The sequence below is a fragment of the Chiroxiphia lanceolata genome, chromosome 7, assembly GCF_009829145.1.
Source record: "Chiroxiphia lanceolata isolate bChiLan1 chromosome 7, bChiLan1.pri, whole genome shotgun sequence".
Lineage (NCBI taxonomy): Eukaryota > Metazoa > Chordata > Aves > Passeriformes > Pipridae > Chiroxiphia > Chiroxiphia lanceolata.
This window is the reverse complement of record NC_045643.1, coordinates 34,503,133-34,529,391: the sequence shown is the minus strand read 5'-3', so window position 1 is coordinate 34,529,391 and position 26,259 is coordinate 34,503,133. Positions and strand designations below refer to the sequence as shown.

Here is a 26,259-nt window from a genome sequence, read left to right as displayed (position 1 = left end):
GGAGCCAAAAAAAAGGCTAAAATGTGTCTGTTAATGTGGTGAGACAATCTGCTGGGGTCCCTGAAACGAAGATGAGTGACAGCTCTCGTGTGGAAAGACAGTTGAGATTTTCTCCTCCTGCAGAGGAAAAATTGCTGGAGTTATGTGAGACCTGCCCCCCACTCCATCAGCACTTCGAGTTTTTACAAACTTATAAAAGCTGTTAACACCTCCTGCCATTTCAGACTTCCATAGGGGGAAAGAAAAATAGGATGAAGTCGTTCAACTTCCTCACGCTCCTGCTTGGTGCTCCTGAAATTTAAAATGCTTTCCTTTTCAGGGAGAGATACCCAGAGGAGACACAATCTGCTACCTGAGCTGCAAAGGTTTGCCTGGAGGCAGGACAGTGTAACACTGCAGGGTGAGGATCCTGAGGCTGGATGAAGAACTCGGTCATTCTGTTACGGGATATCCTCAGCCTTACTGCAAGGCTGAGGCTAAGCAGAAACTTAGAACAAGGCCTATAGTGATATGGGTATGGCACAGCATCCCTGCTGTGAGCCCTGTCAGAGCTCCCTCCTGTAAAAATCCCTGCAACAAAATGCTCACTGGAGATATTTAAGTTTGGATTTTGTTGTTTTGTTTTTTTGGTTTTGGGTTTTTTTTTTCTATGTGGCTTTTAGATTAGATTCTGTTTTGTGCTAGTGTGTATTTCTACAGCTGAATGGTGGTAAATCCCTACCCTCAAAAATCTATCTTTCCCCTTAGAAAAACACCCCAAAAAAATCTTTCCTTCTAATATATTTATTCCCTTATATTTACTTATAAATGGAAATTAATAGCATCACATAGCCAAGGTGCAACTTTTCCATCAGAAGCAGGAGCATCAGTAGTAGGTCCTGTGCATTTATAATGATTAAATATCAGTGGTGTCTGTCACACATGAATGAAGCTGTACCAGGAGCTGACTGTCTTTTACAGAAAGAACTTGGCTGACAATTTTTTCTGTGTTTTTTTTAAACCTGTTACCTATCCTCAAGCTATCCTCTGGTTTATACCAAGGTATCACTATTGTCCATGAGACGTACTTGCTTCAGTTTCTAATATGATGCATAGTCAGCAAGCCTGTATGAAATTTATACCTTCATCAGAACTATCAAGGAATTATTTTCAATAGGACAACTGAGAGCAATCACACTACTTAATATCATAATGTCAAATGACAGATTATTGTAATATTGCCAAAATATTTATCAAATAAAGTAGGGAGAGGATATTTTCAGTTCAGCTGTGGAATGACCACATCTGAACAACTGGGATCCTGTGAGTATTTTTGACCTGAATGACCTTCAGGCTGTGATGACTCTGCATATGATATGTGCATGTAAAGAAGGGTGTTACTTCTCCTGCTGCTGCTTCAAAGAGCATCATGTGGAGGAAGGAAACATATTTAAATGCAGAATTACAATTGGGTCATCTGAAATAGTTCTCTGTGCTTTGCAGTTGCTTTCTTGAAAATATCAAGTACCAGACTCTTTTTGCAAATTTTTCTTCAACAGTTTTTTTGATTTAAAGTATCCTGTTTACTTTGAAGTGTCGATTTAGCTGTGTCATGCTATGTATTATCATCAAGGCAAGCTGCTTTAGTTAACCCAGGAAATTATTTTTTTCTGGGAATACAAACACTAATAAAGCTATTGGTGCAATAAATTATTTTCTTTTGTATGGAGATCAAGTAATTCAGTGCTTACTTCAGGAAAGACAATACAACATATATAGTGAGTCCATTAACAGCAACAACAAATCTTTTCTGGCTCTAGAGGAAGAATTAATTATTTATAAGTTTCTCATTAACTTTTTACCTACTGTTAACAGTAGGTTTTTAAAAGAATTCCTTTCTGTCTGTGATCAAAGTTTTCAACGAGCCCATTTACAAGCAGCATATTTAGCCATTTTTAATTATTTGCAGTCTGTCACAAAATGACATTAGCAATTTGTAAGCACTGCTGAAATGCTGCAGGTTTTCCAGAAATTCCTGACAAGTCTTTTTGAGAGGCCAATGTTTTCATTCGCTGCCCTTGGATCTTGTCTTCACCTTACAAAATGATAGCAAATCTCCTGAGAGACCTGAAGATGACTATTCACTCAGTCATGGATCTGGTGGCCATGAACTTCCCTGGAGTTGTATCTCTGCCTTAACACACCTTGGTAGCACTACTATTGGGATCTAGGCCAACAGAAAATGGGTTCATATTGCTATTTTAGGGGGGAAAAAAAATCACAATATTTTTTCCAGCTAAACCTGGACTCAGTTTTGGTAGGACAGTCTCAGAAAACTTGATATAAAATGGTCTTCATATTTTGTCTGAAGATCTTATAGAATCAGTAAAATTCTCAATAATTTCAACAGGAATATGTTAAAAACTGGATTATCTTCTGGTAACACTTTGACTAAACGAGATCTTAAAACACAGAGAAAGTCAGAACTTATCCAAAGATATTTCTATTTATTCTTTGACTGACTGAACTACTTAGACTTTATGTCTCTGTGAGCTTGTGAAACCAAGTTTTTACTAATTTATTGACCTTCCAAGCAATTTAAATAAATTTAAAAAAACCCAAACAAGCAAGCAAACAAACAAAAACCACCCCAAAAAACAATAGAGAAGGTCAATATAATGGGAATTAGATTCTCAGATTTCTTGATTCACACTACAAAATGGACCATGCTTTCCCAAACTGGCTGTTGAGATACCTTTGCATCACTGATGTGCCTTATTCCCCATTTGCTCATCCCCAGCACCTGGCACCTGGCTCTCTAGGGCCACGATCCTCAGTCAGGGGCAGTAATGTGGGGTTTTATCCAAAGGCTGAAAATGTGGCTCATGCAGCAGTTCCTGCACCATGAAACAGTTGATTTCTGCTCTGTGACCCACTCTGAACTTGAGAGACGGATTTGTGATGTGACAAGCCAGGCTGTTCATTTCATCAGGCATTGCCCAGCACCAGCTGCTTCTGAGGAAAGTTCAGCAAACTTGATAATGAGCACTGGGGGAATAACAGAAGTTTCATCTTCAGCTGAACAGTAGCTGGCTCACATCTTAAATATTTCATGTCCATTTTACATTCAAAAACGCCGTAAGAGGTTTGTGTAAGCCCTTGGTTTTCAGATTGGTATTTAGCCTGCATTAAACACACATAGCAAATTCAACGCTGTGTAATGTTATTGAATATCACAGATTTAAGATTTATTACCAAAGGAAATTACACTGAAAGAATTTATTGGAAACAAAACAAAACCCGTGACTTGGTGATGGATGACTTTGTTCTCCAGTCTTAGACCAATTATTTAACAAAGCATTTGGTACATTTGACTTTAGGCCAAACAACGATGTAAGTTTGACATTTTCTAGAATATTTTAAAAAATGGACAATTTGCAATACATAAGTGAGCCTACGAAAGAGCAAAACACATTTAGACAGAGTTATAAAATCAGATACCTTGATAACTTAGCCAGTGGTATTTAGTCATAATTTAACCATTGGTATTGAGTCAGTTCTACTAAGTGTATAACAAAATACTGTAACAAAATGAATCATAAATTCCATGTCCCTTAATGCTACTTATTGAGTTAACTCTTCAGCGAGATGCCATTACCTGCAGTGATTACATACTCAGAGCATGGAAGTCAGAAGCAAATCTGGCAGGTGCAAACATCTGCTTCTTTATTTATAGCTGCAGAGAAAAAGTGTCCAGTAACGCAGCGTGCTTCAACTTGGACCAGAATTTTATAAAGCTCTGGGCATGTGGGGGGAAAAAAGCTTCCCTTCTTCCTGTGCCATTTTCTGAGAACTTATTGAACTTCATCCAGATTTTCTACCTGGCTAGATAAAGGGTTTGGCCAAGTTTTTGAAAGCATTGTGAATGCTGAAAAGAGATTTGCAGACCATCATTTTAGGTTATTAAATAATATTAGTCTAATAGTATGTGCTAATAGAAAACACTGGTCTGAGTGTTTTATTGTGGGTAACATACACAGAGCAGGTCTGTCTTATTGGCATTGTGAGATAATTCTGAAAATGTGCTTTGTGCTGTTCTGGCACCAAACTTGAACTGAAAGGGTCTGGGCAGCCCCATCAGACCACTCAGACAAAGATGAGGGGAAGAGTTAGTAGGGATAAACCAACAAATATCACCTTTTCCACATGGCTATTAGAGAAATAGCTGCTTTAATGGGCTTTCAACCATTAAAAGGTAGAATTAGAAGCTGAATTAGACTATTCAATTAACAGGCAGTCAGCTGTGTAAAACCTATCATGTGACACTGATGCTCTGAAATCCAAACAGGTAAATGTTATTAAAGTCCCTAATAATAGAGTAAAAATGTTTTTTTCTTGGGTTTATATAAATAAATAACATAACACTTTTTGCTGTAATAGACCACTAATTTCATGCACCTGCACTGTAGTGGTTTGAGCCACAATAAAAATTAAACTATAACCAGAAATGCTATCTCTGCAGCATTTGTATTATTTTCATGAACTTTCAGAAGCAGCAACTGCAGAATTTTTTGGCGGTTAATAGCAAATCTCATGTTACCAGTAAAACTGAAAGGGTAAAAAAGCAACTGGAGAAGAGAACAGTGGGAATAACTGGCTGTAGGCAAGATCTGAATTTTATGAATATTAGAAGCTCAGGGCCATTGTACTGAAGGTGAAATGACCCTTAAAAAGGTGGTTATAAACAGCTAATCCAGAATGAGGTCATAAAAATGTCAAAATGGACAACAACAGAAAAGTTGGGCAAAAATAAAGGAATAATTCAAAATATTGCTTGAGGGAGGTCTGTGTATAGTGTGAGACAGCAGCACAATTATTTAAGAGCAGCCCATTATCTACTGCCCAGAAAGTCACAGGGGTTTGTTGTAATGTAGAGTTATGATTCCAATTTATGTGACATTTGGAATGATTACTTACCTTGGTGAAAAAAACCCTCATGAAATAAAATCTATTCTAGAACCTTCATTCCCTCTAAATTGTTACTGGTCTATAACAATAAATATTATTCCATTAATTTTACATTACTATGGTTTCCAAGACAGTGGAATTAGATGAGATCTCTTCACAAGAGATGAATTTAAGAGACAACTGTTATTTATAAGAGCTGAAATAATGTGTTTGGAGTGCTTCTGTTTTTATTTAACACCTGCTTTTCCCTCCACACAATTTTCTTCAGAAAAATTCAGTAATGAATTGATTTTTACCCATTTCAAAAGATGAAAACCTGGAATTTGCAGGATGTGTGGTTGAGAATACTGAACAGAGGAAACTCGGTGGAAAATAAATTATTGGGCTGGCTATAAATTGACCCTTAGCTCCCATGAGGCCTTTCTGAGCTCTGTTGGAAACTTGCTTTTCCTGTGGGGAGATGTGTATAAATCAGATTAACTTCACTGAGAGCAATGGAGTAAACATATCTGAGGGAACACAGCACTGTACTATCAACATTTCTCTAGTTTCTGGTATTTTCAAGATGGCCACTTAGAGGTTTATGACAGTATTAGCAGTAAAAAAGCAGAGATTCTGAAAATGGTATCTGTAAGAGGTGGAGGAGAGTCTTCCATCCATGGCTGGATTATGCTGCTTATGACCTGTATTTCAGCAGCTCCTGTTCTACCTTCCAAGGCAACACTAACCACCAACTCATATATTCCCCACACATCTTTTCTAATATGAAGAGTTTATAATTGTTGGTGAATATAGGAAATGAAAGCTTATGAGACATACCACTGCCCTTTTCTTCTTAAAATTAATATATTCTGTAAAATCCCTAAAGGAGCTTTAGAAAAAAGCAAAAGAGAAAAGCAGGGAGTAGCATGTCCCTGTGGATGATACTTGAGGTGCCTTGACTGATTTATAGGCCTGGAAAATATTTGCAATGCCCATATTATACTAGTTCTGGGGATAAAGAGAGGATTTAATTCACTAGTGCTATCAATCTGTTACCTTTCAACGCAGTAAATTCACTAAATTCAGTAAAAAAAGCAATTCAGCTTCATGTAGTTGTTGTTATAATATATCATTTATCATTTACTGTATGTAAGTACCAATAGCACAAACATTTAAAATCATCAAAAGAACTATAAAGAGATGAAAGAAAAATGTTTCAGAATAAATCTGTCTTTCCCAAAGCAATCTACTCTCTGATAAGGTTATAGACTGAAATGTATGTCGCTGTGAGCTTGACATAAAATTCTTATTTGTAATTGCAAATGTTTTAACAAAATTGTTAAACCCCATTTCCTATTTGTGTATGACACAAGCAGGAAGATAAGGGGGAATCTTAAAACTACATTTATATGCCCTGGTCTCCGCTACAGTGATGCAGTAAGGTTTCTCCAGGAGATTTCTCAGAGATCCCAAGGTTATATATTATGGTGAGCATCCTGTGGAGGAATCTAACTGTCCTAAATGTGCTTAGATGTCTGTCTCTTAAAGTGAGCTAATCTGATAGTGATGAATATTCCCATTTGTACTTAGATTAACCTGTCATCTCTGAAAAGAAATACTATTTGCAATATTTTTCTTTCTTGAATGAATGTAGAAAGGTAATTGAATCAAATTAAGGGAATGATCTACATTGTAATAATCACATTTTGCTGCCACTTATTTTCATACACACACTAGTTACCCATATATCTTTAATATTTTTATACCATTTATATCGTATGTTCAGTACAGCTCTGATACTTTTATTTACCCCTAGCACCCCTTGCCTGTTCAGCAGTCTAAAAGCCTTGAAGGGGCAACATCTGTGTTGAAGAAGTAGAGGCAAATACCAGGTCTGCTTGAGAGGAGCCCTGCCAAGGCCACTTGCAGAAATCAAGCTCTCTTTGAACACAACATCTGCTTTCACAGACTCCCTTACCAGATCAAATTGTAACGGCCAAGATGGAAAAGGAGGATGAAAGAAGAGATGACAGATATGTGCATAATCATTTTTAATGCTGGTTGTAGGCTGGTTTTAATCCAAGCCAAATTCACACCTTTTGTTTACTAAACCTCGTGGTTCTGCTCTGATTCTCATTATTACTCCTGGCTGGGACATCTAGGAGGGGATTGACACTTCTGGATTCCCTTTATGGTTTTGATTTCTTCAAAAAGAAAGGCTTCTGGAAAAGGCTGAGTGAAATGGTTCAAGGTAGGAGCAACACCTTTCCACTTCATGCCTTTCCACTGCTAATACTGATGAAAAACTCCTGTGGAATGCCTTTCTGCTGCCATTTCAAAGGAAACTCTTTCCTAAATGGAAAATTCACTCAATGAGAAAATTCAGTCTGCAAATTTCCTGAGTAATAGCGATTTTTTGTATTGCTGTTATTTGTCCATTATCAAGGCTATGAGTAGCCATTTCTCTTACTATACATTTTTAGTATTGAGCCAAGATAAGTCAAGACTTAGGGAGAAGAGACAAAGAAGTGTTTAAAAAATACTTCCATAGTTATTAATATTAATTTTGCAGAAGAACAATCAAAATGTAGTTTGTTTGTTTAATTGTGTATCCATTTCACTTAAGTTGCACAATAAATGACATTTGAAGAGGATGAAGCAATTCTTTGTAGAAGGAACTCAGGCAATCAGAGCAGCTCACAAAAGTGAAATAAATACTGAGCTGATCTAGGAACACACATTAAAAAAAAATAAAGAAAGATTTCTAAAATATGTATCTTTTACTGATTTTGTGGAAACCATACAATTTTCTGCAAATGGATTCTGATGAGAACTCCCCAGTCAGTTCCAATATTCACAGTTTATACATGGGTGTCCTCTTTTTATGAATATTTGGTAATTGCAAATCTCTTCGCATAGAATAATCATTTTTGGTTTTGAGCTGTTGAGCAACAACCATTCACTTAGATTTGTCTTGGAGCACTCTGGAGCAGAGGTGAATTGCAATGTGATTTACTTCAACATCTCCGCAATAATTTGGTGCTTTCCAGTAAATAAGGAACTCATATGAAGAATTCACACATCTCACATGACTGTGCCCTCGCACACACGAGTTCACAGGGTGCTTGGCTCACATATAACTCACCTGCCCTGGCAGAAGATTCCATCCAAGAAGGGCACTGATGGTGCACGATGCACATTTAATAAGGGAATGTTGTGCCCAGTTAAAGGTCAGGTGGTCAGAGCAGCATTCACGGCAAAACAGTGAAGAAACAAAACAGAGGTTCATGGCCCTGCACACCCAGAGCTGTGGGTGCACCATGTCAGGTCAGGGGTCACATCCAGCCTTGATCCATGCCAAGGGGCAGTGTGGTTACAGAGAGCTTATTTAATGCCTTTAATAGGTTCACTTATGCTGTGTTAGAGTCCAAGCACTAGTGCTCTTGCTAGCCTTAAAAAACGGTGATGATCATTAGGTTTCGTCATTTTATCTCTGGTTTAGAGTTTGAAATCCCATAGTTTGGCTCACTGGGTAATGAGGAATAACGCTCTGAAAGCCATCAGAGTTCTCCCTTCCACAAAGGAGTTAGAAACTAAAAGATCAACACACCAAATGAACTAATGTAGAAATCATTCTCTATACTCCCCAAGCTCTGAAAAGGGGATATATTTATGAGTAATGAATTATTACTCTAAAAACCATAACTAGTCCTCTCTTAAATGAAGAGCTTGGTCCAGTAAATTATATGTACAACTTGTCTTATTTTCTGAAGAGCCAGAAATGCTGTGTTCTGTACATGAGAACACAAAAGAGAGGAAACACAATTTCCAGTTGCTGCGTGACCACTGATTATTTCCCTAAAGTGGGCATAAGCTGAGATGAAGTTCTTTCTGTCCAATGTAACTCACCTGGGCAGTCTTGAAATAAGTAAAGACCAATTTTTTGGACTAACAGGGTGTGTGAATACCGTACTTTTGTTATGCCAAATGTGTTTGGCATCTCTCTAAAATATATTGACAGAGATGACAAAAAGAAATAAAAGCCAACAGTAGAGAGAGAGGACCCCAGACCTGAACCCCTTCTCATTCTTTTTGGGAAAACACTTTGGTGTGAGGAGTTCTTACTGGATGTTGCTGGGTCTCAGTTAAATCCAAGCAACTTTTCACTTGCTTGGCAGTTGCAGAAAGGATTGGAAGTCAGTGGACACAGCTAGTCCATACCAACAGAGAAGGGACTGCCCTAGGAGCACAGTGAGTTCATTTCTTGTCACTGGGCTTGGCAGGTATTTTCAGTCAGATAAAAAAAAGCAAACAAAAATAGATAGAGGAGGGATTTAGCATGTGAAAATATGTGAATTCAGACTTGTGAAAAAAAATAATTTATACTATTCAGTGAAGATATCTTTTCCCTCTGAAGGACTCTGTCCTATCAGGAAAGTGTATGTACAGGCAGGGTCATGCTCTCCCTGTCACCCATGAATAACAAATCTCTGCCTAGAAAGCCATCCCAGGGGACAGCCTCATACTAAGGGTATTCCTCATAGGAAGCAGAAGGAAATGCTGGCTCAAGTGCAAAAGCAAAGTGCCAGCCACACTCAATTTTTGAGAAGCAAAACATGGAATGCCCCTCTCCTTTCTTTCCTGGGGTGCTCAGGTAGACAGACACTTCCACATGACCTTCAGAAATACATGAGTGGTGGGATTCATCTTTCAAAATTCCACTATAACCCAGGCCTTCTGTGTGCAACTCTCCTACACTGACTTGGGAGCCTGAGAATTTTTCATGCTTGGAACAAAGTCCCATCTTTGGGGACCTTTAAGGTATTTGCAATTTTATCATTATGTTTTTATTCAGTCCCATCCTGAGGTTTAGTTCTGCATCTGAAGGAAAAAGCAAATATTATTGTTCTTAATACTCTTCCTACAGCCTTCCTCCTGCCTCTGCTTATCTCCCTGTGCTGCCCTGTCCCCTCCATCTGAGCCAGCCCAGCTCCTCCAGCCCATCCCCAGCACCAACTCTCCCAGTGGGATATTTCAGGCAAACTGTGTGTCTTTCTCATAAAGTGAAGACAACTGAATATCTACATGTGTATCCATCAGACAATTTATGGTCAAGCCTGAAATGCTGCTGCCAGCTTCCAGCTGTGACTTTTGGCTTGTTTTAACTCCCTGTCTCCATCCCTACCACTGAAAATTAATTTAATACTAGAAGGACTTGGTGCTGGGGCCTCAGTGCTGTGCTGGGTTTTTGTACAGACAGTAAAGGGAATCGTTTCAAGTGTTCACTCCCCACATTTGACTACACCCATTTTCTGAGGAGTTTCAGGTTCTCCTCTTCTTCGGGTTAATGGTGTGGAAATTGTGACAGTATTTTCCAATATTTTTATGCAGGTTCTCCATGAGTTTAGTTTCACACTATTTTTTAGAACGATGTTTGGGAGGAGGGAGAAGGTGGGGTTCACTATTTTTTCTGACTTCTGTGAGGGCTTTCCTTGGGGTGGGAGAATGGGAATTAGAGAGTTGTCTGACCTCATTGTCTGACCTGGCACTGTTTGTCTTCCCAAAATGAAAGGAGTCATATCCAACCGAGAGAAATTTCTTAGTTGAGACAATGGGAAGCTTCATTTCATCTTTAGCATGTCCAAAGGCTCTCCCTGATTAAAACCTGCTTAAGGAGAAAACAGGTAAGGGGATAAACAGTTCTACAAAACTGTCCCTTTTCTCCTTTTGCCCTGAATACCTACTATTTACATTTTTTTGCCTGAATACTTTTGCTTTCTATATACAAAAGACCCCCAAAGACTGAATTGTTTGTGGAAAGCTCTCTTTGCTGTAAATTGGTTTTGGCTGACAATATTTTGGCAAGGACAAATCTCAATCCTCAACAGATTTCAGAGCTATGCCTTTTAGGCGAAAATTTAGTGTCAAAAGAAGTTGGACCCCTATCACTGTGTAGAAACTACCACAAATACATTCAAGCATTAGCTGAGAAAGCCATAGAAAAATAGAAATTGGGTGCTGATAAAAACAAAATTATTTTTTTCATTGGATATGCTTGTACTCAAGAAATGGACAGGCATGTCTTATGAAAAAAAAGTCAGAAACATTGGATTCTTAATGATCTTGAGAGAATACAGTCTAAACATCAGTAAAATCAGTGGAAGGACTCACAGAGGCTCCCAAAGGGCTACAAGTCAGGCCTATGAGGTGGCTGATCCAATGAGACTGACTGATTACAGATTTTGCAACTCCAAAATCTATAATCAAAACTAAGAAAAAAGTTTTAGAAGTTTCTTCTTAAATAGCCTATATTTCCCTCAAGGAATCCAGTGGTAAAACTCCTCGAGGGATGTAGTTAAGCCAAATGAACAGCATTTTAAACTCCTTGGCTGTACTGCAAAATCATTTTAATGGCTTTGTGCATGCTTTTCCATGAAATGGCTCCTCACAGTGATTTGTGTGGAATGTTTACAGTCTTGGGTATTACTCTTATCAGATAATTCACAATATCCTCACTTAAACAAGCAGACACAATCAAACTTGACAAGTCAAAGAAAGGAGTGCTGGCAGATGTGGAAAACACTGAACAGTGGGTGGAGATGTAAAATTTTCTAAATAAAACACCATGAATATCAGAGTATAGGATGTGATTTGATAGCAGATTCCTCAGGTTGGGCATTAAGATGGTATTATGCATTGTCGTACAATAAACTGTTCACACTGACTGGAAGAAGCACAAAGGACCCATGTGGCAGTAACAGAGCATTTTGCAATGAGACCAAACTTTAGAAAAATGTGGTTGGGCAACACGAGTGATGGAATTCTTCCCCTGCATTTTGCTTTTGTGTTTTGTTCTGTTACTATCTCTGGTGAGACGACGCTCTGAAATGCACATCTCGTTTTTCGGGATCCTCGCACATAAACATGATGCCAGATATGACTGCAATAATCTGGAGTTAGTGCTGCCTGCTTTAAGATCCTGGCAAGCAAGCACGTTCTACAACCCTAATTTCTGCAGGATCCCCTCCCACCCCTGAGGTACAGGCTGTCCTCACCCCCCGTGTGTGCGGGTGTGTTACCGGGTGCGTAAATCCCGGCAGCTGCAGCCGGAGCAGCTGCAGGGACACATGGGCTCTGTTTGTGTGTGGGAGGGGGTGAGTGTGGTTTCTGTGTGGCTGGAGGGCTTCCCTCTTGGAAATTCTGGGATTAATGACACATTAAACCCTCTCCAAGAGAGTGGATTGAACAGAGCAAAAGAAAGAAAAAAAAAAAAAGAATTGAAACAGGCAGGCAGGCTGATGGGCTTTTCCTGCAAAGTTGAAAGTTAACTTACAAGCAACTGCAGATGCATGGATAAAACCTACCTTGGACACTATGCAGCAGCACTTTCCTTTCCATCAGCATCTCCAACTTGTTGCTTACCTCTGTTGGATTCCCTTGCTGGCCATTAGTGCTGAGTCAGCCACGTTAGGTAAGGATTTTGTACTTTTTAATTATTTGACAGTCATTCAAGTGATGAGCTCATGTGTATTTTAAACTGAGATGCTCTTACTTAGATTTATTTTTGAATGTGGTTTGGAGTGACAGAGGGCTATTATTAGAAAGAGTCTCCAAAATAGAATGGAAGTAAGGTTAAAATAAACAACCAAGGTAATGAAGAAGGTCACAGTGATAGCCAAGCATGCTTGCAGCACATGATGTATTTGGATCATTACAGGACTTTCACTTTACTTTTTTACTTCTTTTTTATTTTTAAAGAAATTAAAGACCTATGAAAATTCTTACTTACTATTAGAAAAAAAATCAAACTACTTAAAAAGTGTATAAAATATTTTCCCATAAATGGAGTATGTGAAATAAACCATAAAAGAAAAAACACTTTAAAATAACAATCTATTCCTCTGGGAAAGAATTATATATACCATATATCAGAGCAACATTACAGATTAGTTAATTACACATATAATAATACACAGCTATACGGCCTCTGGCAATAAAAAATTCATGAGTAATTTCTCTACTACTGTACACAACAAATGTGAGGCTTGTTACGCTCTAGCACAGAGTTCGAAGAGGACACAGATTTTACATATGTGGCTTGTTTATACAGCTTTATTAGTTACCTGTAGGAATACATTGAGAATCATGTTAGACATTAGTTAACTAGTGAAAACAGAGTTAATAAAAGAAACTGAGAAAATCAGTCAGACAAATGCGCAGTGCTGTGAGTGATTATGGATTCAGCTTTGGCAAACTCCAGGGAGGCACTCCCCCTTAATGGAAAAATGTTGCAATATTTTACAAAATTTAATTCTAACAGAGTTCCAACTAGTCTTAACACTGATTGTCAGCCAGCACTCATTAGCTCTATGAAGATAAAACAATTTAAAGCCCTCTTCACTTGGATATCAGAGGGTCACCCAGAAAGTTCTGCAGGACTAAACACAAAGCAAATGACCTTATCGCCTTTGTTTTCAAACAATGCCTTTAATTTCTGAAACCTTTTGAAGGGTTGCCAGTTTTATGGAGGGTAGCAGCTATTTATCTATAGAACAAGCTTTTCATCAAGGGGAAACGACCTTTTAACTCGTAACTAAGTAACTGTATTTGCTACTGTATTTTTGTAACTGAAGGTAATATGTATAGACATTCTTATGAAACTGGGAATACAAAACAAGAATTAAGGAGTGCTGTCTCTTAGGTGATGCAGAAGGATTCATAAGGCTTGTTGTTGTGGGGGTTTTTTTGTAGTGTGAACTTGAAATAAATGAACCTGCTCAAAAAGTTTACATTCTGACAGATTGTGTTGTGACGTTATGAGGATATTAACTGTTTACTTTATGCTGTTTACTTTTGTACTCTAACAAACCTATTAATCCCATAAGAATTGAGTGGTGAATAAGGAATATCTGACCAAAGAGGTTTTTGCAGGTGCCTTGTTAAGAGGGAGAAGATGAAAAAGTCCTTTAAAGACCAAGAAAGAGCTTTATCATCTTCTGCAGTCTTATTTTCGGTAATGAACCTCCCTGTGACTGAGGACATTCTGAATATTTGGGCTTTTTACATGATTTCCTATGACTGAGAAACATGTTACCAACAACAACATCCGTAGCTGCTCTCTGGTAGAAGATTAAATAAAGCATCAGGGACAAAAGCAACTCAGTGAATCATAGATGTGGGAGGGCTGACACAAAACAGAGCTTGTCAGACTTTTCTCAGATGAAATTCTGTAAATAAGTCAATCAAAAGAAAAAGACAATAGATTTTTACAGGGGTATTTTAAACAAAAACATTTATCTTAGAATAGATAGTTGCTTGTAGCATCACCAGTGAGATGGAATTGCTTCCCATCCCCTCTGGAACCTTTTCATAATGTACAATTGAAAAAGTTTTTAATTTAGATATGAGTTTCCTGCAAAGGCATCCTTGAAGCTCACAAAATCCACTGGAGCTGAACTACAAGATGAAGCTACTACTGTATGTAGTAAAATCAGATACAATTAATTGTTTCTAAGTTCAGTCCTATGTGTTTCCCTCAACTCTGAAACACACAAGAAAATATTCAAGCATATACAGAGGTGAAGAAAGAGAAGAGAGAACATGGTGTCAGGGGAAGGTGAAGTGCCTACAGCCAGCATGGAAAGATAGTGTGTTCTCCAATGATCTGAATAGTTTAATTTGATTTAAGTAAGTAAATGAGAATGGTCTAGCATGGCAAAAATCACTCAGTATGTCTTGCAATTTTATAAGCCCTGGTCTTGCTTTCCATAGAAGAATGAAACGAAAATCAGAGTGTGTAATTTGCTTTGTATGCTACCCACAATCAACCCATGATCTCACTGAGAGCTTCTGCTGTAAAACTTGAGTACCAGGGACTGTCCAGGCTGAAAGCTGGACCTAGGGAAACATTTCCTCATAAGTATTTCAAAAGGAATAATTCAAACTATTCAGGACTTCTTCCACCTGCTTCAAGATGACAAACTCTCCCATCCCTTGGTCATACCTCAAACATGTCACTCAGGTCCTCAGCAACCCCCAGAGCCCCAGGGCTTCTTCCACCCTCAGGGTCCCCGAGAACAGTAGGAATGTGAGCAATCACAGGGAATCCCCAGCATCTGGCCTGGAAACAGCTTGCAGGGATCAAGCCCTCATGTCATGAGTGGGTTTGGTCAGGGACATTCCCATGCCTTTGGAAATGACACTGGGATTGCTCTGGTTCTGTGTCTTCACTCTGTGGAAAGCACAACAGACATAAACAAACAAAGAATACTCGGCTGAATGCTTTCCTATGGAAGTAACCCCAAGACTCTGTGGCCATGGCAAACAACTCCTAAAGAGAGAGGAACAACCTTTACAGTTTGCCTTCCAACATTATTTTTAATTATAAAAACTTGTTTATAGGTTAATATTCTATTTTCTCTTCTTTAAATTGTGTCAATATCAAATACTCCAATGACCCCATTGTCTGGAATTGTCACAGAATCACAGAACAGTTTTGGTTGGAAGGGACCTTAAAGATCACCTAGTTCCAACACCTCTCCCATGGGCAGGGATGCCACCCACTAGATCAGGTAACTGGCCCAAATTAAGCTAGTTTTTATTTTTTAAACTAAGATTGAAATCTGAATTTATTTGATTTTTTGATCTCAAAGTGAAGCAGACATTTTACAATGACTTCTGTTTGCTGGTAACTTTTTTGTTCCACTCTTTTTTTCACACGAAAAAGCACAACAGGGTTGTGCTTAATGCAGGGACAGTTCATTCATAAAGAAGTAAAAAACAGGAGCCGTTGCAGTCTGGGGGTGAGGGAACATCTTTCACCTTACAGTGAATGTGTTTGTGACTCTCCTGAGCTGTATCAGTCCATCACTGTCGGATTTTAGGGCTTTGAAATTTGTCAGAGAAGCATTTTTTCAGTCAAGCATTTGCCTTTTAATTTCTGATGAAAATTAATGATAGTTTTCAAAGTTATACCTGCTTAAAAAATAAGATTGGTGAAAGAGGGCTGCCTTTCACCTGCCTCTCTCAGGGATTTGCCTATTTCCTATTGACCTGACAAACATGTAAGCTGTTTGAACTTAACAGCTATTTATTACTCTGTGCTGTGCTAAAATTGAGGATCAATTTGTTAGACACTGCTCATAAGAGTATAGGACATTCATGGCCAAAATGTTTCCTTCAGTGTTCCGGTTCCTCAAAGTTATTTTGTCTCCAAATGCCAAATCTCAAGAAGTATTGTGCACATCCAAGTTCCTTCGCAATCGATAGGAACTGCGAGCAGTCAAGACAAATCAGTGTTTGTTCCTAAGGTGACAAGACAGATTTCTGCAGAGAGGAAGCATCATCATTTTGTTTTACAGATGGGATGGGGACGTGAAGAGGCTCAAGGTCATCCACAAAATCCTTTGGTGAAGCTGAGATCTGTGCCGAGGCCTCGTTAGTCACAACCCAGTCCCATTAACTGCAGCACAACTCATAACTGGAACAAAAGCCAATATAGAAAATTGAGTGTAATAAAAATCCTCAACCTCTCTCCATCTTCCTCATAAACTCTGAAGTCAAATGGCTACACACAAACTCAAGGGGACACAAAGTGGTTTTGGTGGATTTTAGACTGCTTAACATGTGGCCAATACTTGAAATTCCCCCCAGCTCCCCTTTGATTTCAATGGGAAATGATCCATTCACTTTCCAAAATGCTATGTCTTTATCATACAAATACAGAAGAAGAAAAGAAGGAAAAGCCAATCCTGCACTAGTTTCATTAGAGACAGAATTTCTTTTCTGATTGTTCCTACTTCTTCCTCAACCACTTCTGTAGCCTAATAAATTAATTCTGGTTTTGGAAATATCTTTCCTCCATCTTCTTTTTTTGTGATCTGGGCTGGCTCCTCCAAAAGGCTGGGAATATTGTGGAAGTACCATTTTGTTGGTATTTCACTGTGTTTGTGCTGTACTTCTTTGAAAAGTTTGTTTGAAAAAGCTCACAAGGCAGTCAGATTACTGCCTTGTCTGATTTTGTCTACAAGTTTGTTCCCTTGGATGGTTTGTTCTGACTTTTTGGCTACTTTCTCCCTGGGTCAAGTGTCTTTCTTGTCACCTCAGAGGCTGAAGTTTAGTGTTGGACATTGCTGATGCCCAATCCACTGTAGAAATGGATTTTGTCTTTAACAGTGTTGGCAGCATGTGTTATTTGCTTAATGACTGTTAAGTTTTCTTCAGAGATTATATTTTACCTTCAGTTATGACCTTTATTAATGTCATTGTGGCAGCTACACTATGTGTTTTGCCTTAGGTAGAGATTATTTATGGTGAAATTTGAAAAACATGGATTAGATTGAAGAATATTTTTATCTGACTTTGAAACACCAATAAACCCATGTGTTAGTGCATTCAGTTGTTTGTACAGCTTCTCTGGGAAGAGTTTTGTGTGTTAAGCTCTTAGGAGATTTACTTAATGAGAGTATGTACTCATTTGCTTCTTTCTGACACATCTTATTTTGATTACTCTGACGTCTATTACTTTGATTGCTGTGTTCACACTGCATGGCATCCACGGGGAGCCGCAAGGGAATATTCTACATATTGAAAGGAAAAAAAAAATTGATTGCCTAATATAGCTGAGGGATTGTAGCAGTCTGCTCTGCTCCTTTTGCAGGTTTTATATTAATTCATCGATTGAAACAGAGTTTACTTATTCCCCTACTTTTTTCACAAAGCAGCTTCCATGAGCTGGGTAGCAATTTATCTGCATACCACAGTAATGTAATGCATCTCCTGTGGTAGCTGGAGCATTTTACAACTCAACTGTCTCTTGACAGCTTTGTGTGTTGACTGTTTCAGTAAAGGCCCCCTCATATGGTGTCTCACTAATGCCTCATCAGCTCAGTAGCTCTTGAATTTTCCATGAACTGGTGGATACCCCAAATTTCCTCCTCCCTATGCTATTAAGAAAAAGCATAACATTTCCCATCCTGGACTCACAGTTTTACTTTCTCTCGGTTTTTTAAATGGCTGATCAAGTTATGTTCAATTTGCCTCAGAAGGCAGAAGTCTTGCAGAAAAAAAATTTAGGGGATGATACGAAGACAATAGTGTTCTCAGAAGTTCCTGAATAGCTCTATAATGACTTTAATGGTGAATGTGGAAGACTATTTTGGATCAGAACTAGACAATTCCTTTACAGAGAGGAACATATTTTATGTCAACACCTGCTTCCTTCTGATCTCCATTTAAAATTGTATTTTGCTGATGTTTGACTGTCATGTAAAGTTTTCATGAAATTTTATCTCACTGATTTTCTACAGACCTGTATGAAAAGCAAGAGAAGATAAAATTCAGCCAGTAGCTTATTTAATAGCTAAGCTAATGTTTTGTTATTCATAACTTCGTAATTAAAAATCTATTTAGAATTAACATTATTAAACTTCATTCATCAGATGTGTTATTTGTTGATCTGGCCCAGCTACCAGAACAGAGAGATCCACAAACATCTTTCAGAGATTACTTTAATCACCTTCTCTGTCCCTTTCCTCCAATTATTTACTTTACAATCAACTATGGGCATGCTATAAAACTAGTTGACTGTGACTCAGCCTCCCTCAATAACAGAGCATAGATACTTTGATTCACTCAGGCTACCTTTTCATCAGCTCTCTTCTTTTCTTAATGGACTAGAGAAAAAATATATATAAAAATTCCCTGAGCCATTTGCTCTGTTCTTCTATTAGATGTTAAGATTAGAGCTAGCAACAAAGACATAAACAGGGTGAAATCTAATTAATTCCTAGTTTCTCTTTTGCAAGAAATACAAGGAAAATTAAGAGAAGGCTATTTCCTACCCCATTGTACTTACAACTCATTCTTCAAGTGCTAAAATATGTGGACATTCCATTTTCTGAATGTGTATAAAGCAGAATAAAAACAAAGATAAAAGAAATCTATCCTTTTCCCTCAGCTACCCCATAATGACCCCAGAAGTTTTTGGCTCCAACAGAGTCTTCTAAGTGCCAGTGGGACTCAGACATCCACACCCCACAATATTCCTGAAGTATTTGGGCTTCTTTTCTCCTATAATATCCTTTAAAAGTCTCACTCATAATTATTGGATATATCAAACCTCCCATTTCAAATGATTTTCAGTCTTTTGTCTAGTCTTGTTGTTTCAGTTGATTTTGTAAAAGATTATTGTGAACAGGTATACTGAGAAAGCTGAAGTAGCTCACAGCATTCTCAGACTGGAGCAAAGTTGCATTTTGTTCATCCTGCCCTCCTTGCATGGAAGTACCAGTCATGACCTGGGGGTCAAAATCTGCCCAAACAGCAGCAGACAGGACTCATTTGTGCCCACACCCCATGTATCTCCCTGCAGAGCACCAGGGGTGTCCTGCCTACTGCAACATACCTCAGAGGAAGGAAGGTTTGGTATACCCTTAATGTATAATTGGCAAAGACTGTGACCACGTGGAAGCTCTCAGGCTTGGATTTGGAGGGATGAGGTTTAATCCCTGTCCCTGGCATGTGCTTGTGTGAGGGTATTAGGATTAAAGATACTGGTGTGCTTCAGGACACTGGATCCAGGTTGCAGACTATGATCCCAGCACAAGCTATACATCTTCCAGAAGAATTTTATAACTATTTTCTCCTCTTGGCATGATTCTTACCTTGCAATACAAATAGTTTTGACATAAATCATAAATTTACTGCCCACCCCCAGTCCTTTGCTTCTGCTTCACATTTTCCCAATAACTGATACCTTAGCCAGGAAAATCACCCACAGTCGTTCCTGCTGCCTCCTAATGTTTGCTATCCACTAATATTCATTTTTCTGTTTGCTATTACCTGTACTCTGCATGGGTGTGGAGACACTTTCTCTCATTAAAATGCCTCTGACAATATTATTCATCTGCTGTTTCCAAACAACTTCATCTTCTGTCTTAGGTCTGAGCTTGCAGCTTGTCTCCCGAGAATACCAAGCATCCTCATTAGGTGCTGGAAGGATGTGAGGGGAGCTGTACTTGGTCAGCCCCATGCTGCTGCCAAGGACTCTGGCACAGAAACACTCACAAGGACAAAAAACCTCTGGAATGAGGAAAAAGCATCTTTACTGCTCAGAAAAACTGGTGGCAGAGACTCTAAATACTACTTGTATACACAATGATTAGCTGGAAAAGGAGCTGTCTCCCAAAGTTTGGGGTTTGTGCTGGCATCAGATTATTTTTTTTATGACCCTTAAACAGATAACTTCATGTTTCTTTCAATGTGGCTAAATGGAGTATAAAACTAAAACGTTGCAATCCTGTAAAGGGCAGCACAGGTGGCCACGTGTGTACGTAAGCACAGGAAGCATCACTTTGGCCACCACAGTTATCACTGCTTCATGTAATTATTCCTGCAATTAGTGCTGCAGAAAAGCTGTGAGAAAAATTAGGGTGGTACCAAAAAATTCACCACACAAATCCACCCAGTGCACTGGATTTTTGCCTCTGAATTCCATCACTGCTGTTACAACCCATCTCCTCACTCTGATTATCCACATAACAGTTTATAGATTATATGACTTCCCAAAGATATCCTACTCCACGTTGAGTAACTGCTGTTGATCCACACAGGAAGGTTTTCTTCTCTCTGATTGCTTTAACAATTGAAAACAATTAAAAATTTACTTTTCCACTGAGATATAACCAGAAAAAAACCCAAAGTGCTAACTGATATTCTGGTATTTTGTTAATCACTACTGACAGGAAAGATGTTGTGCTTTAGGACAGTGGAGCCAGATCAATCTCTTCTGTCACAGACAAGTGCCCTCAGAACTGGTCTATCGATTATGCCAGGTAGAATATCTTTAGATCTCTTATTTGAACTGTTTCACTTTCTATTAGCAATTAAATACATCTTGAAATGAGGGGTTCAGTGTCAGTGCCATGCATTCATCCCCTGTAAAGGTATAAATACCTGTGATGGACAGCAGCTTCATTCACTCTATGGCATAATGTATACATGTTATTTATAAAAAATAAAAATAAAGGAATTCCAGTACAGTTAGATGAGTAGATGATCATTCAATTGGTCAATACACATTATTTTGGTCAAAACCTTATGTTCCAGAGCACAAGCCTCCAAATTTCTCCCCTCCTAATACAAAACCTGCACCAACAAAGGAATACAGGTCTTCTCAAAACTTTCAAATTTCTGTGAAAAGTTTCATTTACAGCATATAAAATAATCAACACTCAAAATTCCTGACCAGCTCTAACCCCAGTATACATTTTTTAGAAGCACAAACAAGCTGAATAAAGGGGGCAGTAAATTCCAGTATCAGTAATGATGCTTGTTTATGAGTCCCCAACAATGTGTAAGGGAGTGATTTATGTTAATTTGTGCTTGGGAAACAATGTCCTAATACACTGATTTTCAAGTGTTCTTTTAATCAAAGATCCTTTTCTTTCAAAAGAAAGCCATGGAGTGTCCTGTATCCCTTATTGTTTTATTCTTAAGGGAGGCCATTAGGGATATTTTGCATAAAGAAAAGAGGATAAAGTGAAATTAGTTTTTTATTTACAAAAATCATCGTTTTACTAAAGGCAAGGGACTCCTTAATTTTTGAGATACTGATAAAGGCCCTGGAGCCTGGGTAGGAGGTAGCCATAGGCACACAGCCAAACAGGGCTATATGGTTATCATTGAGTAAATTCTGTGTGAAGAGCTGGATGCTCTTTGCTTCATGAACTGAAATCTGACATCTTAAGAGCCCTCACAAGTTAAATAATATTTCAGCCTCTAAGATATGCTTGAAAACACCCATTCTCTATTATCAGATGGTTTGAGCAAGGTACTGGCAATATATTCCCTACATACAGTGCAGGCAACTGGTGGTGAGAAAGGCTGTTCTGGATCTTACTCTGTACTCATATCCAATAACTTCCTCAAGGCCACGAGCTTATTTCTGCTCTTTAAAGCCACCTTCATTTCTTAAAGTGTTGCCTAGCACTAAAGTGCTCTGTTAAGCTGCTGCCATGTTTTTCCATTCTGGTAGAAATTATTGTTCTATATAGTTTGATTTTAAGAGTGCCTTTTGGCATCCATTTGGGGAAAAGGCACTACATAAAAGCAAAATCAATACGAGAGACAGTTATATTTCCTGGGTTTTTTCATTAGCTATAAAATATATACATTCAAGAAGGGAGGGGGGAAGAATATCAGTTCTACCCAAACTGAAAGAGGACAAGACAAAGCAAGACTATGCATAAATGTGCACTGGCAGGAGCATGGACTGTGCAGGTTGCTGGGCACAGGCAGGTCTCTGATCTCACTATGCACAAACAACCCCACAAGAAATTGGCCTGTGCCTGTGACAGGCATCAAGCAACTGCCAAAATGCAGAAATATATGTATTTTAGTAAGTGATGTGTTTCTTGACTTGTTCTCACTTTTTGTTAAAGCCAAACTGACTATTAGCTAAACACAGGAAAATTTGCCTTTGCTCAGTACTAAGAATGAATAAAAGAATAAAACAGTGCTGAGCCAAATTCTTCCTCAAATCCCCACTGAACTCCACCTATGCTACCTTTGCTCTTTTTTCCCAAAGTATACCAAAATATTCTTCTTTGTATCTGAGAAAACCATCCTTTCAAGCATCCTTGGATAAATTCCTCATCACCTCATGTGATATATTTTCTAGGATTTGCAAGCATAGAACTGGAACAAATTCTGAAAAAGCTGTAACTGATATCTCTACAATTATGAGCTTAAAGATATAGCACTAAATTTTTACCCAAACCAAGTTATTATACTGCTTTTTTTAAAGCCCAGCTGAAAAATTAAAATTCAGACTGCTATATTAGCTGGTATTCTGACACAGGTTACCAAACCAGAAAGGCAAGCACCTTATTTTAACTTGGAGTAAAATTTCAAATCACAGTGTCTATTCAGTATCAGCATGCAATTATGGGAGTGAGAAATTGCACATAAGCTTTTTTTTTTTTTTCTTTTTAACATGGGCCTTCTATAATGACATTTTCATTAGCAGGAAATACCTGTTGTCTGTAGAAAAATAATTTGTCCTGGTTTTTGAAAACTAAATTATCCCCTCTAAAAGATTAGCTGAAAAGCACTATATAAATTCATAAGCATTCCAGATTAAATAACAAAGTTTTGCTTCTTTCTGGTGACCCCTAGTGATGCATTTTGTGAGAGAGTTCAAGAGTAAACCCAACAACTTATTTATTTCTGAAACGCAGATAAGGCATCTGGAAGATTTTATCTATGTGATTTTTTTTTCCACTAGCCCATAATTCAGAGATCTGGGAAATAAAGGCCCAGAAAACTTATCAGCGTGCAGTTGTTGATTTGAAACCCAAGTGAAGCTGTGGAGAAAAACTTGCAAGCCAGCAGTGACAGTACCAAGTAGAAGAGCCTTTGTAGGACAGTCACTGCCTAAAATCAGCCTCTTGGGCTTAAGGTACCACTTACATGACGTGCTTACCATCCAGAAGCTTTACACACATCTCTTCACGTTTGCCCTTTTGCCTCATACTCTCAGTTTTGTTATTCACAGTAACTCCCTTCCTGTTTTGGCTTCTCTTTGGCCTCTCAGTGAGGTAAGACGGAGAAACAAACCAGAACTGGGAGTCAAAACGACAGAAAAAGCAGCCATTAAGAAGAATTTAATTTTTATCATCATGGTTGTGTGGCATACAGATCAAAACTCATTTCAAACTCGCTTCATGAAGGTGCATCAGAAGGGTGTCTCTCTCCCTGTCGGCCAGACCATTCTATCCTATGACTGTGAGGTGTAGCTTGTTGAACATGTTATCCCATCATGAGAGAGTGCTCCTTGCTGTTCACACCCTGCTGCATTACAGGAAAGGTTTGAATTAAAACAAACAAGCCTCCAGCTATCACTGCCCAGCCTCTGCCATCGCACACTACATCTCATACAAACAAGAGACATTTGTCTGCCTGATTCATTCCGCTTGAGTCAGGAATTGTAACAGGATGTTTTGGTGCTGTCGTGCCATCTATACCCATCCTAGGACCCTGCTTCCCTCTCACCCTGCCCGGAGCCCACCCCATCTCAACATCTGCTGTTCCCCATACCCAGCTCCTGATCAGTCTTTTCTGGGCATCGACTGGAGCTTGGATGTTTTGTCTTCCCCAGAACCCTTGTTCCAGAGGAAAAGGGTGGGAAAGCATTTCTTATTCATCTCTCTACTTGTTGTAGCATGGCAGAAGTTGATGATTTTATCAGTCCTTTTACATGCTTCAGTATTCTGCTCAAACAGTTGAGTTCATTTATACTAAATAAAATGGAAGAGTGTGTCTAATTTTTAACACAGGGATCTCATGTTATGAACATTGTTATACCATGTTAAATTCAAGACCCTTGGTCCTGTCCAGCTCCTCTGATTTTCACTGGGGATAGAACAGAGAGCAGCTTGGCTCATTTGTGCATTGTAACAGCTGTCCTCAAACCCATTTTCCTTAAAAAAACCCATTGTGACCAGCATTACATATCACAGACTCCCCTTTGCATACTTTTTCATTTTTTCCTCCTAAATTAAACTATTGAGAAAATAACATTCACCATCCTAATATTTGTATTACTAATGTGAGGATAGGCAAGAAAATTTCCCTTCTGTTTTTATAGCAGAAAGATTTATTGCAGGTTGCTAAACAGTGGAGTGATTAAGTCATATTAAAGACGTATTTAAGAAAAGTGATTTCTGTCTTCTGAAGTTTTAAACTTGGTTCAAGAACACATCTTGATTTTGAAAGCGACAATATTTCTTCACAGTAGTGCAAATATTTCTGTCCTTCATCAGTGGGTCACAATGAAGTCAATAAAATATGCACACAAGAAATGCAAGCAGCATTTGGCTCAATATAAAGATTGATAATGTAACCACCTAAAAAACCTGCTTTTTATTATCATAAGACTCTCCTCATTTTTTTATAGCTTTCATTGAGCAAAACAATCCATCATACTTGAACTTCATCCACGTTCCTGAAGCCAACAGTTTGCACGAGTCAATTTTTAATTATGATATTTTTATAAAACCTACAATTTATTTCCTGATTTTGTAAAACACTTTAAACAGCAAGTCATCGATATAAATTATGTAAATCTCAAGTGACCCCAAAGCCATTAATCTGACTGGATTTCACAGCAAAGCATAATACAGCATAACTTACTGGCTCTCCATCTGATACCCCAGAGCAGCAAAGATGGGGCCAGCAGTGAGGAACAGTGGGAAATCTCCATTTTGCTCTAGATTATGGTGATTTTTAACCTTTTAAATAAAATGCCTATTGTGCTTAGAATCCCTGTTGCACTCTCACATTTAGGGCCAAAGGAAAATGGGTCTTTTAACTCTGAAAAAGAGAATAAAAGGTTCTCATCCATGGTATTGTACAAAGAGCAGTGAACCCCTACTCCAAAATATTGAGCTTTACACTCAGCCTGATGGTGAACTTGTCCCTATCCCATTCCTACAGCAAATCACAGCAAATCCTATTAGCAACAGAAGGGAATCTGTCCAGGAGGGTTGAGAGCAGAAATGGCCCATTGGTAGCAGCTGGTTTCCAAAATGGCTTTCTGCTTTGAAGGGGAAAAAAAAAAATCCATTGTGCCAAACCCCTTCCTCGTGGCTTTTTAGTGCTACAGGCCAAAGGCTGCAGAGCTGCTAGAAAGGTGACTCCCCCAACCTGTGTGAAGCACAAACTCCCCCTTCTCCTTCCTATCTCCTGTTACTGCTCCTTTCCCAGGGTCCGCCCTTGCCGAGGGCTCCTGCAGCCTGCCAGGCAATCTCACCTCTCCAGACCCAACACCTGCTTCTCTCATTTAAGACAGTTTTTGTGTGTGCCTCCTTTTAAAACCTCTTTTTTGGTTTTCCAGCTGTTCTCCCTTTTGGTGGCCACCTCAGTCCTTTCCAGCTGCTATCTCTCTCGGCACAGCTGTGCTGGCTTCATCCTCCTCTGCTGGCAGCAGCCCCCTGCCTTCCCTTCCTTTGTGTTCATGGACATCACTTGCATCCTTGTGGACTTAATGCTATTAAAATAGCAGTGAAGTATGTAAAGGATAAGAACACAGCACAGGGATGAATGAGGATTACTTTTTGCTCATGCACAGGAGAGAGAAACACAGGATTTAGCCTGTATTTTTCAATTAACAGAGTATTTTTCTGTGTATCAATTTTTAGTTCTTTTAAAAGTAGGATGCAGTTATTGTCTCAGTCTACATGAACTAGCATCACCCAGGTTCCTGTAGACAAAGAGAAGAGGAACTATTGGAAGGCAAAGTATCCTGGCTGTTACACCTTTCCAGCTTCT

At 38.7% G+C, this 26,259-nt stretch overlaps 1 protein-coding gene across 1 annotated transcript in view; it reads left to right on the top strand.

Moving 5' to 3' along the window:
• Window positions 1-12,303: 12,303 nt before the first annotated feature.
• Window positions 12,304-26,259, top strand: part of LOC116789376 (von Willebrand factor D and EGF domain-containing protein-like) — a 176,329-nt gene continuing 162,373 nt past the window's right edge. The window contains exon 1 of the mRNA XM_032693164.1: window positions 12,304-12,400. Within this exon, the coding sequence (XP_032549055.1) occupies window positions 12,304-12,400 (97 nt within the window). The remainder of the gene's footprint in view (window positions 12,401-26,259) is intronic.